Source organism: Leptodactylus fuscus, chromosome 10 (genome assembly GCF_031893055.1).
Source record: "Leptodactylus fuscus isolate aLepFus1 chromosome 10, aLepFus1.hap2, whole genome shotgun sequence".
In the NCBI taxonomy this organism is placed as follows: Eukaryota; Metazoa; Chordata; class Amphibia; order Anura; family Leptodactylidae; genus Leptodactylus; species Leptodactylus fuscus.
In genome coordinates, this window is record NC_134274.1 from 89,290,584 (window position 1) to 89,305,527 (window position 14,944).

General features: G+C 50.3%; 1 protein-coding gene across 1 annotated transcript; it reads left to right on the top strand.

Moving 5' to 3' along the window:
* Positions 1-651: 651 nt before the first annotated feature.
* Positions 652-4,729, top strand: CNPY3 (canopy FGF signaling regulator 3). Its single transcript, XM_075258402.1, has 6 exons — positions 652-765; positions 1,531-1,660; positions 1,823-1,919; positions 3,320-3,442; positions 3,522-3,639; positions 3,872-4,729. Exons 1-6 carry the CDS (start codon positions 681-683, stop codon positions 4,075-4,077), a joined length of 759 nt encoding a protein of 252 aa, XP_075114503.1. The 5' UTR covers positions 652-680; the 3' UTR covers positions 4,078-4,729.
* The last annotated feature ends 10,215 nt before the right edge of the window (positions 4,730-14,944 follow it).

Here is a 14,944-nt window from a genome sequence, read left to right on the forward strand (position 1 = left end):
GGGCTGTATGAGGAGTCTCCTGTATACTGTATACCGGGCTGTATGAGGAGTCTCCTGTATACTGTATACCGGGCTGTATGAGGAGTCTCCTGTATACTGTATACCGGGCTGTATGAGGAGTCTCCTGTATACTGTATACCGGCTGTATGAGGAGTCTCCTGTATACTGTATACCGGGCTGTATGAGGAGTCTCCTGTATACTGTATACCGGGCTGTATGAGGAGTCTCCTGTATACTGTATACCGGGCTGTATGAGGAGTCTCCTGTATACTGTATACCGGGCTGTATGAGGAGTCTCCTGTATACTGTATACCGGGCTGTATGAGGAGTCTCCTGTATACTGTATACCGGGCTGTATGAGGAGTCTCCTGTATACTGTATACCGGGCTGTATGAGGAGTCTCCTGTATACTGTATACCGGGCTGTATGAGGAGTCTCCTGTATACTGTATACCGGGCTGTATGAGGAGTCTCCTGTATACTGTATACCGGGCTGTATGAGGAGTCTCCTGTATACTGTATACCGGGCTGTATGAGGAGTCTCCTGTATACTGTATACCGGGCTGTATGAGGAGTCTCCTGTATACTGTATACCGGGCTGTATGAGGAGTCTCCTGTATACTGTATACCAGGCTGTATATCTTCCCCTGATCTGTGTCCCGTTTCCTTGCAGACATCACCATGTGGTTCCTGTTTCTGGTCCTTCCTCTCGGTCTGGCAGAGGCGGTGGACAGTGAGTGGGTACATCTGCCCAATAAATGTGAAGGTACGTCCCGTATACAGTCATGAGGAGAGGTCTCTTATAGTCGGCCCTCTTCCTCCTCCACCTGTCTCTCTCTCCATCCTCCACCGATTCCAGCTCAGTTGTGGTCGTCTCTCCATTCCCCGCCATTCCTGAGCTCTGGTGTCAGACAGGAGCAGGCAAGGGGTTGTACGTTCTGACAGTGTCCACATCTGATTGGAGCTCTGAGTCGTCCCCTTCGCCTGCTTCAGCCTGACACCTCCCACTTGACAGTATAGTGAGCGTAGCCCCCAAACTGACTGCACTGATAGCTCAGGAATGTTGGGGGCTAGAGAGAAAAATCCATCTGTGCTGGAATCAGTGGAGCTATTGCAGGGTTTTCTCCTTGTCCCAGGGGCCCTTTCACCATCTCAAGGTCTTTTCATCCCTTATAAGGGATTTGTGGCCCCCCCTGATGTCCGGAGCTGTGCCGTACAGTGGCCGAGGCTGCAGCACCTCTCCTGTTATATACACGCTGCACGCACAGCTGATCCGTGGGGGTCCAGGAGTCAGACCCCCACCCACAGGTCAGACCTGTGAACCTCTGAAGGATTTCCTGAGTGGGGCGGGGCTCCCCTTGGTCATGTGCCTATGTCCTGCCCCTATGCTTTACACTGCAGCACTGTTATTCCAGTAAGAGTAGAATTACAAACCACCAGGTAGAAGAAGCAGGAGATTATCAAACAATGGCTGCAGCGCCCCCTCTGGCCGGTGTCGGTGACTACTCATCCTGGCGTGTTTCTCTTGCAGTCTGTAAATACGTTGCTCTGGAGCTGAAATCCTCGTTTGAGGAGACGTCGCGGACGCACGAAGTGATTGACACTCGCTACGGCTTTATAGATGGCGACAAGAAGAAACATAAGATCAAGTACAGAAACTCGTGAGTAATTCCTCTGTTACTCCGCCTGTCCGGAGTGACACCAGTGCTTAGGCTGTCATCTGGGAGATAAGCGAATAGTGATGTGGCGGGGGGCAGTGAGCCTGTATATACGGCAGCGCTATCGCCGTAGGTCTAATGGCCGCCATCTTTGTGTCTATCCAGGGACATCCGCCTGATAGAAGTGACCGAAGGCCTCTGCCAAAGACTGCTGGAGTACAACCTGCACAAGGAGCGCAGCGGCAGCAATCGCTTCGCCAAGGTATGGTCCGTGTATACAGGAGGTGTACGAGGGGTATATGGGAGGTGTACGAGGGGTATACAGGAGGTGTACGAGGGGTATACAGGAGGTGTACAAGGGGTGTATAGGAGGTGTACGAGGGGTGTATAGGAGGTGTACGAGGGGGTATACGGGAGCTGTACGAGGGGTATACAGGAGGTGTACAAGGGGTATATAGGAGGTGTACGAGGGGTATACGGGAGGTGTACGAGGGGTAATACGGGAGGTGTACGAGGGGTATACGGGAGGTGTACGAGGGGTATACGGGAGGTGTACGAGGGGTATACGGGAGGTGTACGAGGGGTATACGGGAGGTGTACGAGGGGTATACGGGAGGTGTACGAGGGGTATACGGCAGGTGTACGAGGGGTATACGGCAGGTGTACGATGGGTATACGGGAGGTGTACGAGGGGTATACGGGACGTGTACGAGGGGTATACGGGAGGTGTACGAGGGGTATACGGGAGGTGTACGAGGGGTATACGGGAGGTGTACGAGGGGTATACGGGAGGTGTACGAGGGGTATACGGGAGGTGTACGAGGGGTATACGGCAGGTGTACGAGGGGTATACGGCAGGTGTACGAGGGGTATACGGGAGGTGTACGAGGGGTATACGGGAGGTGTACGAGGGGTATACGGCAGGTGTACGAGGGGTATACGGGAGGTGTACGAGGGGTATACGGGAGGTGTACGAGGGGTATACGGGAGGTGTACGAGGGGTATACGGGAGGTGTACGAGGGGTATACGGGAGGTGTACGAGGGGTATACGGGAGGTGTACGAGGGGTATACGGGAGGTGTACGATGGGTATACGGGAGGTGTACGATGGGTATACGGGAGGTGTACGAGGGGTATACGGGAGGTATACAGTGTATAAATAATGGCCATCCCACCATGCGGGGACATCTGGCGTTGTAAGTATCTCGGTGCACCGCCCGCACTGAGCCCGCGCTGAGCGGAGGTGTCTGATCCCTGAGTCCTGGTATATTTGGGGGTCACTTCTCAGTAAATCTGGGGCCCCCCGCGCTCGCCCCCGTGTTCTGACATTATGGCCGCTTCTCCCCGTCACTATGATTTTGTGTTTTCGCTCTCCAGGGTTTTGTGCAGTTGATCCCCCGGGGTTTAGGGTGTTGTTCCCTTCACTGATGGTCGTGGGCGGAGCAGAGGGGTTAATTCCTGTTAGTATTGCCCCCCTCCCCATAGTGGTCTAGGGTAGGAGAGGGGTTACTATGTCATGCCCTGGGGGTGGGTTTCCCGCGGCTCCCGCGTTGCGTCCTGCTCTCATACTGCCCCTCCTACAGGTCGGTCCCTGCCCAGCCCCCACTCTGATCAGCCCGGTGTCACAGGTCCCATATCTGATCCTGCCCCCGCTTCTTTCAGGGCATGTCCGAAACCTTCCAGACGTTGCATCACTTGGTCCATAAGGGTGTGAAGGTTGTGATGGACATCCCGTACGAGCTGTGGAACGAGACGTCTGCCGAGGTGGCCGATATGAAGAAGCAGGTGAGGGCTGAGACAGTGCACGTGGTGCTGCCACCTCTGGTGACCCCGCTCATGACACCCATCCTGCTCTCCCCTACAGTGTGACGTCATGATGGAGGAGTACGAAGATGTCATCGAGGACTGGTATCGGCATCACCAGCACGAGGACCTCACCAGCTTTCTGTGTGCCAACCACGTGCTCAAGGGGCAGGACCAAAGTGAGTGCTCAAATTGGGGGCGATGACCTCCCCCTTTCCATCCTAAATTCCATGTATGGGGGGGGGAGGGTAAATCTCTCAACAAGCCAGAATACTTAGCCTTGTATGCAGATAGTGGTGATGAACTGCAATACCAGACACGACCACTGGACAAGGGTGGCGCTCATATGCATGTAGTGGCCGAGAGCGGTACTACACTTGCCTCTTACAATGTTGTGTTGGTTTTGACCAGGCTGCCTATCCGAGAAGTGGACCGGGAAGAAAGGAGACCCCGGCCCTTCATCTGGGAAGAAGAAATCCAAGAAAGGAGAGAAAAAGAAATCCAAAAAGGGGGCAAAAGACTCAAACGGTAAGCGCAGCGAGGGCGCCGCCCCCCCCGGGAAACTGGAAGCTCTGGAGACGCAGATCCCCCATAGCAGGCCCAGCGATGAGCTCTGACACCTCCGCTCCCCAGCCCCAAGGACGTTGGACTGGTTAGGTTGACCCCTTGACCCGGGGCGTCTGGGTCCTAATCCCTACATGTCCTTGTTATTGGTGACACTCCAGGATATGGGGAGAGCGCTGATGACCTTGGACACGTCTACGATCTGATGACAGATCCACATCTAATATATGAAGATCTTTTTGTAGATACTCTGACTTGAAGTGAAATCGGTCCACGACATGGAGTTCTGCCTCCTGCCACCACTAGGGGGAGCTGATTGTGTAGGATTGTCTTCTTAGGTATGCAGAGAGCTCCCTCTAGTGGTGGTCGCAGGCAGCCTGAATTGTCTCATGTAACTGTCAGTGCAGGGGTCTCCAGCTCTGACCACTGACAGGTTGTTGGACCTAAAGGTGTTGAAGGGTGGACATCCCCTCTAAATCCTGCTGGACTGTGACTCCAGATCAGGGCCCCCCTGGGCTCGTGGCCCCCGGCCAGTATTATCACTTTTTACTGTTACATTCTTCCCCCCGCACCGGCCGCCCCTCATAGCGGGCACATCTCCATCTGCCAGTGGTTTAACCCCTTGTCTCCCATTGCTGGCGGCCCCCTTATGTTTTTGTGATCGTCTCTTTTGTCCAGAACATTCTCGCCCCGTGTGGGTTTCTCGGATCCGTCATGTCTTTCTGTTTTATTTTCATTCATCAATAAAGTTATTGACAATTCCCATCATGGACGCTCCGATGGACTTTTGTTTGTTTGGTCAGGCAGGCAATGTTGGGAGAGATCCTGTGGGGTATAGGGGTAGATCTAAAAATTAGAGGGGGTAACTTATTCCCAGGGCAGAAGCGGGAAGGCTCACATGACCCCTGGGACCAATCATGACCTCCGCAGCTACTGGTTAGGAGTCATGTGAGTGATGTCACTGATCCCCCCCCCCCGCCTGGTCATGTGACCTTTTCCGCTCTTGGCCTGGGAGAACAAGGGAATCGGGGACAGGTGATGGGTGTATATATGCTATATGTTCAGTTGGGATTAGATGGGTGAAGTGGGTGTATGTTTAATTGGTTTGTGTGGGTGGAGCCTGATCCATTGGGATCATGTGGGTGGAGCCTGATCAATTGGGATCATGTGGGTGAAGCCTGATCCATAGGGATCATATGGGTGGAGCCTGATCTATTGGGGTCATGTGGGTGGAGCCTGATCCATTGGGATCATGTGGGTGGAGCCTGATCCATTGGGATCATGTGGGTGGAGCATGATCAATTGGAATCATGTGGGTGGAGCCTGATCCATTGGGGTCATGTGGGTGGAGCCTGATCAATTGGGTCATGTGGGTGGAGCCTGATCAATTGGGATCATGTGGGTGGAGCATGATCAATTGGGATCATGTGGGTGGAGCATGATCAATTGGAATCATGTGGGTGGAGCCTGATCCATTGGGGTCATGTGGGTGGAGCATGATCAATTGGGATCATGTGGGTGAAGCCTGATCCATAGGGGTCATGTGGGTGGAGCCTGATCCATTGGGGTCATGTGGGTGGAGCCTGATCAATTGGGATCATGTGGGTGGAGCCTGATCAATTGGGATCATGTGGGTGAAGCCTGATCCATAGGGATCATGTGGGTGGAGCCTGATCAATTGGGGTCATGTGGGTGGAGCCTGATCCATTGGGGTCATGTGGGTGGAGCCTGATCAATTGGGGTCATGCGGGTGGAGCCTAATCAATTGGGGTCATGCGGGTGGAGCCTAATCAATTGGGGTCATGCGGGTGGAGCCTAATCAATTGGGGTCATGCGGGTGGAGCCTAATCAATTGGGGTCATGCGGGTGGAGCCTAATCAATTGGGGTCATGCGGGTGGAGCCTAATCAATTGGGGTCATGCGGGTGGAGCCTAATCAATTGGGGTCATGCGGGTGGAGCCTAATCAATTGGGGTCATGCGGGTGGAGCCTGATCCATTGGGGTCATGTGGTTGGAGCCTGATCAATTGGGGTCATGTGGGTGGAGCCTGATCCATTGGGATCATGTGGGTGGAGCCTGATCAATTGGAGTCGTGGGTGGAGCATGATCAATTGGCATCATGTGGGTGGAGCCTGATCCATTGGGGTCATGTGGGTGGAGCCTGATCAATTGGATTCATGTGGGTGGAGCCTGATCCATTGGGATCATGTGGGTGGAGCATGATCAATTGGAATCATGTGGGTGGAGCCTGATCCATTGGGGTCATGTGGGTGGAGCCTGATCAATTGGGGTCATGCGGGTGGAGCCTAATCAATTGGGGTCATGCGGGTGGAGCCTAATCAATTGGGGTCATGCGGGTGGAGCCTGATCCATTGGGGTCATGTGGTTGGAGCCTGATCAATTGGGGTCATGTGGGTGGAGCCTGATCCATTGGGATCATGTGGGTGGAGCCTGATCAATTGGAGTCGTGGGTGGAGCATGATCAATTGGCATCATGTGGGTGGAGCCTGATCCATTGGGGTCATGTGGGTGGAGCATGATCAATTGGATTCATGTGGGTGGATTCTGATCCATTGGGATAATGTGGGTGGAGCCTTATGATATGATCCCGGCCAAATGACAAGGTAACTCTATAGGGGCTCCCGCACTGGTGCAGATGCCACCATACTGGTGGACTTGTCCTTTGGTCCTCCGATTTTGGCCGTCGCTACATCGGCTCCTTTATGGGGCCCCTTATAAATGCCTACGTCTTCTAGACCTCACGTATCACCTAAATGGAGGACCCCGGCCCTGGTGATGTCAGAGGTCACTAGAGGGGGTGGACCCCATCACGCCGCCATAACAGATCCTCCATCGCGTTCCCATAAGGTTAAACTAAACAATTGTCCAACAAAAAATAAGCCCCCCCCCCTCCCCCATACAGCTCTGAGCGAAAGTGGCTGCGGCAGGAAGGGGTTAAAGCGCCGCCATCTCGCTGCTTTCGGAAATGTTGACGTCTGTCCCGGGGATCGGCAGCTAAAAATAACAAGACAGCGGCGAAGACACAAGTTCTGCAGAAATCGTGCGGGGGACATTCTGACTTTGAAGCCCAGAAGTTGCTATTTTTCGGAGTCCCCTCTTCCCCAGTGGGCGGCTTGGCCCCTGACACCCCGGCTATCGGCCGCAGCTAATTATAGCACGTTCCCTACAGGCCGGCAGGAAGTTCCTATCTGCAGTTTACAGGCCGCTTGTGACAAGAAGGTAAACATCTCATTATAACCGCGACCTCCGTAATGAGCAGGAACGCTGGGGCGCTAGTAACGGGACTGGACACTAGGTGGCGCTCTACCACCCTGACTAACCATACAGGAGTCCTGTCCACAAGCCGTCACTGGATAGGGATACGATAAGGCGAAAAGTTCTGTGTGACGGAACCCGATGGACCCCATTGATAGAATGTAACTGCTTACAATAGGCCGACAGACTCTAGCGCCCCCTGTCTGTGCAGACCAGAGAGAATCCATCTTTGAAGATCCTCAGGTTGATCCTCAGGCCTTATTCACATGACAGTATTCTGATGAGTATTTCCAAGAAGATGAAAGTGCAGATGTAACACCAGTCATCCATCATACAGCTGTGCAGTACACCGTACTCTCTGCACAACGGAATATTGTATCATATATACAGCTCTGCCTGAGAATGAGAAGAGTTAGAGGGGTTGTGTGAGACACATGGGTAATGGGCTATCCACAGAATAGGTTATCAGTATCCGATCCCCGGACCCCGCACCGATCAGCTGATTCACCTGCTGCTGGAAGCCGCATAGAAGGTGGGAAACAGCTCAAGTACATGAAAGCAAAGCTGCAGCTCTGGAGGGGCCCCCACTGCACCCCGGGCTCCGTATACTGTATACTGGCTAGGCCCATGAACTGTATTGTGATGGCTGAGAACAGGGCATGGGCAATACACGTCACACAACCACCATGGTGTATTATTATATGTGTGTTATATGTGTGTATGGTAATGATTGTTATTATATGTGTATTATTATATGTGTGTATTATTATATGTGTGTATTATATGTGTGTATCATAATTATTGTTGTTATATGTGTGTATTATATGTGTGTATTATTATGTGTGCATTATATGTGTGTATCATAATGATTATTATACGTGTGTATTATATATGTGTGTATTATACGTGTGTATTATATGTATGTATTATGTGTATATTATTATGTGTGTATTATATGTGTATTATTATGTGTGTATTATATGTGTATTATGTGTGTATTATATGTGTGTATCATAATGATTGTTATATGTGTGCATTATTATTTTTGTATTATGTATATATTATATGTGTATTATTATGTGTGTATGGTAATGGGTGCATTATATATGTGTGTATTATAATGATTGTTATATGTGTATTATTATATGTGTATTATTATGTTTGTATTATTATGTGTGTATTATATGTGTGTATTATTATGTGTATGGTAATGAGTGTATTATTTATGTGTATTACAAGTGTAGTATATGTGTGTTTTATGTATGTACTGTATTATTATGTATATATTGTGTGTATTATTTGTGTATTGTTTGTGTATTATAATGTATGTATTATTACCATACACAAATAATATATACATTATAATACACAAACAATACACAAATAATAATACACACATAATATATACATAATAATACACTAATAATAATACACACATATACTACACTCGTAATACACATAAATAATACACTCATTACCATACACATATGACTGTATTATTTATGTGTATTATGAGTGTAGTATATGTGTGTATTATGTATGTATTACTATGTATTTATTATATGTGTGTATTGAAGTGTGTATTATCTATTATGTGTATATTATTATTTGTGCATATTATGTGTGTATTCTAAGAGCACAGACTGTGGCAGTTTTCGGCAGTCCTTGTGGCCTTGGTGCAGTTATATGTGACTGGCGGTATTTTCGGGGCCCCTGTATTCGGCCTACCCTGTCTTATATGGTGTATATAACGGTTGGGCACCACAATGAGGACTAGCTACAAGATGGCAGGACAGTGTGTGTGTGTGTGTGTGTGTGTGTGTGTGAGCAGTGGTCTGCGAGTGCTGCTATATGGAATAAGACAGATTGTATTGGGGGTCACAGAGTGGCGGCACACGTTATATCGCTCCAGGTGCTCCATGTTCTCTGTACACAAGGCCTTAGTGTGAACAGGGCAGACAGCCGGGGCCTCGGGGTGCATCATCTGAGCAGCTGGAGCTTTCACTTTTGTATTTGCACAGAGATTGCAGTGAGAGAGATTGAGCGAGACTTGTTGGGCCAGGACAGACGTCCCATGTCAGGTCTTTCTGCAGCCGAGCGACTGTCCCGGCCAAGACCAACAAACACAGGAAATTGCAAGTGTGGCTTCATCGCAACTCAACTTCCCCACCTATGAAGACGACTCCGCTCGTGTTATACGTACACGGGATCAACGATATCACTGACGCCACGTGCGAAGGTAAACATGGAGCCAAGCCCTAACAACAGCCTGAGGGCTATAGTGTCCTGACCTTAAAGGGATCCTCCATCACATCGCCTTCACGCTCTACTTTCTGTGCTTAGTCTATACTTTATATCTTAATACCACTTGGCCCTCCTATTTTCTGATACAGAGCTCCAAACCCCCTGCATAGACTATAGACAATAAAGTTCTGCTGCTGGCGGCCACCACAAGGTGGCGCTAATGGCAATGTGTTCATACATTGGTCTCAGTATGCAGTTGGCTCCTGAGCTCCCTCTATTGGTGGCTGTCTGGCAGTGGGAACCCTCTTGGGATTGTGGGACAGTCCTGCATTTACTGTCCCACTGGGCCGGTCAGTCGGTCCGGGCTGCCCTAACTTTAACTCATTGGTGGTCTGTGAAGTTGAAGACAATGGTGAGGCAGGAGGCCGCCTGCTCCCTGCTCCACCATTTCTCCCGTCTCTGCTCTGGGAGATACAGACGCGACGACATCACATCACGCCTACAGCTCCGGGTCAGAGACAGCAGGGGAACAGTCATATTGTTTTATTCTGGTTGATAGGAGGGGGACATTAAACTGTGGGCACAACTGCAGGGGGGCTTTAAACTATGGGGGCACTTGGAGGGGGGCATTAAACTGGGGGAAGCTGGAGGTGGACATAATATTGTGGGGCAACTGCAAGGGGGACTTTAAAACTGTGCGGGCAGCAGGGGGGTATTAAACTGTGGGCAACTGTAGGTGGACATTAAATGGTAGCTGGAGGGGGAAATAATGCTATAAGGGCAACTGGAGGGGTATTATAATGTGGGGGAAGATGGAGGGGGACATTATGCAGTGGGAGCAGATGGACATGACATTATGCTGTGAGGGCAACTATAGGGGACGTTATAATGTGGGGAAGTGGGTGGGGTTACATTTGCTGTGGAGCGCAGACCACATAGCGCAGTCTACCCTTTCTGCCCTTTAAAGTTGGGAGGACACTGAGAAGCATTATACTATGTGGGGGCCTCTAAGGGGCATTATACTATGTGGGGGCCTGTAAGGGGAATTATACTGTGTGTGGGCCTCTAAGGGGCATTATACTGTGTGTGGGCCTGTAAGGGGCATTATACTGTGTGGGGGCCTCTAAGGGGCATTATACTGTGTGTGGGCCTCTAAGGGGCATTATACTGTGTGGGGGCCTGTAAGGGGCATTATACTATGTGGGGGCCTGTAAGGGGAATTATACTGTGTGTGGGCCTCTAAGGGGCATTATACTATGTGTGGGCCTCTAAGGGGCATTATACTATGTGGGGGCCTGTAAGGGGAATTATACTGTGTGTGGGCCTCTAAGGGGCATTATACTGTGTGGGGGCCTCTAAGGGGCATTATACTATGTGGGGGCCTGTAAGGGGAATTATACTGTGTGGGGGCCTCTAAGGGGCATTATACTATGTGGGGGCCTGTAAGGGGAATTATACTGTGTGTGGGCCTCTAAGGGGCATTATACTATGTGTGGGCCTCTAAGGGGCGTTATACTGTGTGGGGGCCTCCAAGGGGCGTTATACTGTGTGGGGGCCTCCAAGGGGCGTTATACTGTGTGGGGGCCTCCAAGGGGCGTTATACTGTGTGGGGGCCTCCAAGGGGCGTTATACTGTGTGGGGGCCTCCAAGGGGCGTTATACTGTGTGGGGGCCTCCAAGGGGCGTTATACTGTGTGGGGGCCTCCAAGGGGCGTTATACTGTGTGGGGGCCTCCAAGGGGCGTTATACTATGTGGGGGCCATTGAGGGGGCATTATACTATGTGGGGGCCATATAATTTGTCCAGGTCAGGTACAGTGGTAGTGATGGGGGGACCCAGTAATGTGCTATAAGACCCTCCTTGTGGTAGGGCCGAGTGTCTGACCAGGCCGCACCTGTAATCATTTACATCTCTGCCTGCGACACTTCCATCTGGGTGCGGTATTTTTGGTGTTTTTTGGTATTTTTGGTGTTTTTTGGTATTTTGTGTCAGTGTATTCTGCACCTTAGGGTGATGTGGCCGATTGTTTTCCTGTAATGAGCCGGACACAGACATTGACTTCTGGCTTCAGCCAAGGCCCGGTCCCTTCTGGCTGTTCTCACAGGCTTTACCGAAAAGAAGCAAAAATATTCTTGGGCAGCTTCATCTTCTTGTCATCGGGAGAAGGAGGATTTATGTGACTTTACAATTTGGCTGCGTCCTCCTGAGATGGGCCGTAAATCCAGCCCTCCCCGCGGACACTCGGGACTAAACATGGGGCTGTTTGTTGGGGTCCGTCAGAGGACAGAGGTAACGGGGTCTCACTGCAGCAACCGCACCACCATGCACTACAATACAAGCGCAATACCAGGCTCCGGCCATAGGTAAGGGTGGCGCTGTTTATGGCAAAAAAAATATTTCTGATTCCTGATCATTAACCCCTTGGATTCCCCCATGTATGTGATATTGATCGGGGGACACGACAGACAATTATAGATCGGGGTATAATTGTGTCCCCAACATCCTCGGGGAAAATTACATCATTACAACAAATGGAAACAGCCCGGACACCCCCCAATAACCAGCCAATGGTCTGAACCATGATGGCGCCTCTTTGTGTCCTGCGCTGGTGATGTCAGGGCCGTCGTGTTACTATGGGTCTGCGATTCTGCTGATCGGTTATCAGGGGACCACTACAGAAGAAGTATGGTGCACTAAAGCTTCCATCATGTCGGAGTCTCCACTGCACCATATGGAAAAGTCCTGCAAGTCCAACTTTATTGACCAGCAGTTTCCATTAACAAGAACGGACACCCGACGTTCCCCATTACAGTCAGAGGTCCAGATTTTTTATGTTAAACTTTGGGGACATTAAACTGGGGGGCAAATAAAGAGGGACATTAAAATGGGGGCAGATGAAGAGGAACATTAAAATGGGGGGCAAATGAAGGGGGCATTAAAATGGGGGGCAAATAAAGAGGGCGACATTAAAATGGGGGGCAGATGGAGGGGACATTAAAATGTGGGGGCAAATGAAGGGGACATTAAACTGGGGGGCAGATGGAGGGGGCATTATAATGTGGGGGCAAATGAAGAGGGACATTAAACTGGGGGGCAGATGGAGGGGGCATTATAATGTGGGGGCAAATGAAGGGGACATTAAACTGGGGGGCAGATGGAGGGGACATTAAAATGTGGAGGAAAATGAAGGGGGACATTAAACTGGGGGGCAAATGAAGGGAGACATTAGACTAGGGGGCAGATGGAGGGGGCATTATAATGTGGGGGCAAATGAAGAGGGACATTAAACTGGGGGGCAGATGGAGGGGACATTATAATGCGGGGGCAAATTAAGGGGGACATTAAACTGGGGGGCAGATGAAGTGGGACATTGAACTGGGGGGCAGATGGAGGGGACATTGAACTGGGGGGCAGATGGAGGGGACATTTTAATGGGGCAAATGGAGGGGGACATTATAATGTGGGGCAAATGAAGGGGGACATTGAACTGGGGGGCAGATGGAGGGGACATTATAATGTGGGGGCAAATGAAGGGGGACATTAAACTGGGGGCAGATGGAGGGGACATTATAATGTTAGGGTGAGTGCAGGGACATTATACTGTGTGGGGACACAAATGGGTGTAGTCAAATTAGAAGTGGGTGGAGCTAGGTTTGCAGGCTACAGGCCACATTCTGTCCCATGTTCGGTCCTTTGAACGTTGTGAGCTATGGGTGACCCGGCGACAGATCTAATAGGGCAGATTTATGAAAGAAACGCTGTCTTTGTTGCCCAAAGCAACCAATCACGTTGCGGCTTTCACGTATCACCAGCCCCATAAGAAATGAAAGCTGCGCTGTGATTGGTTGCCACAGACACCGGTGACATAATTCTCCCCCGGGGTTCTGTGGCGACTCCGAGGAGACAATAGTCGGCCTTTCAGACAGTAATCGGTTAATGCAGCAGAGGCGGCCGGCGGGTGGCTGGTGGGGGCGCCAGTAACCAGAACCTCTGTCTCTGCTGCAGGGCGGATATTTGGTGTTTGTGGAAGTCCAGTGAAAATAATGTGGGTGCCAGCAGTATGGCTCCCCGCAGGACTCCACACGCAGCGTCTTAGTATGTGTGAGGTGCGCGCCTACAGAGCGGCCCGCTGTGAGCCGCTGCCCCAAACGCTTCCTCCTAAGCCGCCTCCTTAACCAGCTCCTTATGTCGCCCCTGTGTGAAACTCACCACTTAGACGCTGCATTCAAATCAAATATTTCTCTGCCGTCGCCCGTCCGCTGCTTAACATAATGCACAACATATGGCGCAGGCTTCACACGTCCGGCCGAAAATACACACGGTGCTACTGTGCCGAGCCCCCCACCCCACCCAAACAGTTTCCAAAGACATAGGCACCCACCTTTCCCTGGATCCTGAATGCCAAACCGTGAACCTGAAGCTTCTGAACTCCAATACAATCTATGTAACGAGGCCCTCGCTATGTGTTATGTAGAAGACTGGTCTTATAGAGAAGCCCCCTCCAGATTGTTACCTCTGCCCCCCTATAGCCACGTCCAAGATGCCCGAAGGCTGTAGAGTTAGGTAAAAGTGGCTCAAGTAACAGAAAGCTACAAACAGAGTGTCCTCCAGAAGGTACAAGAATGAGAATCCTCAAATAGACAATAATAGTCCTCAAATATAGCTCCTACACAATAATGGTCCTCAAAGATCCAGGCTCATATAATAATGATCCTCAAAGATCCAGGCTCTGACTCAATAATGGTCCTCAAAGATCCAGGCTCTGACTTAATAATGGTCCTCAAAGATCCAGGCTCTGACTTAATAATGGTCCTCAAAGATCCAGGCTCATATACTAATGGTCCTCAAAGATCCAGGCTCTGACTCAATAATGGTCCTCAAAGATCCAGGCTCTGACTGAATAATGGTCCTCAAAGATCCAGGCTCTGACTTAATAATGGTCCTCAAAGATCCAGGCTCATATACTAATGGTCCTCAAAGATCCAGGCTCATATAATAATGGTCCTCAAAGATCCAGGCTCTGACTGAATAATGGTCCTCAAAGATCCAGGCTCTGACTGAATAATGGTCCTCAAAGATCCAGGCTTATATAATAATGATCCTCAAAGATCCAGGCTCTGACTGAATAATGGTCCTCAAAGATCCAGGCTCTGACTGAATAATGGTCCTCAAAGATCCAGGCTCATATACTAATGGTCCTCAAAGATCCAGGCTCATATAATAATGGTCCTCAAAGATCCAGGCTCTGACACAATAATGGTCCTCAAAGATCTAGGCTCATATACTAATGGCCCTCAAAGATCCAGGCTCATATAATAGTGGTCCTCAAAGATCCAGGCTCTGACTCAATAATGGTCCTCAAAGATCCAGGCTTATATAATAATGATCCTCAAAGATCCAG

Bases quoted from the DNA above. Each gene is read 5' to 3' on its own strand.
- CNPY3 (XM_075258402.1), top strand. From the start codon at position 681: ATGTGGTTCCTGTTTCTGGTCCTTCCTCTCGGTCTGGCAGAGGCGGTG. The intron at 1,661-1,822 runs GTGAGTAATTCC...GTGTCTATCCAG, and splicing joins AAGATCAAGTACAGAAACTC to GGACATCCGCCTGATAGAAG. The intron at 1,920-3,319 runs GTATGGTCCGTG...CGCTTCTTTCAG, and splicing joins GCAGCAATCGCTTCGCCAAG to GGCATGTCCGAAACCTTCCA.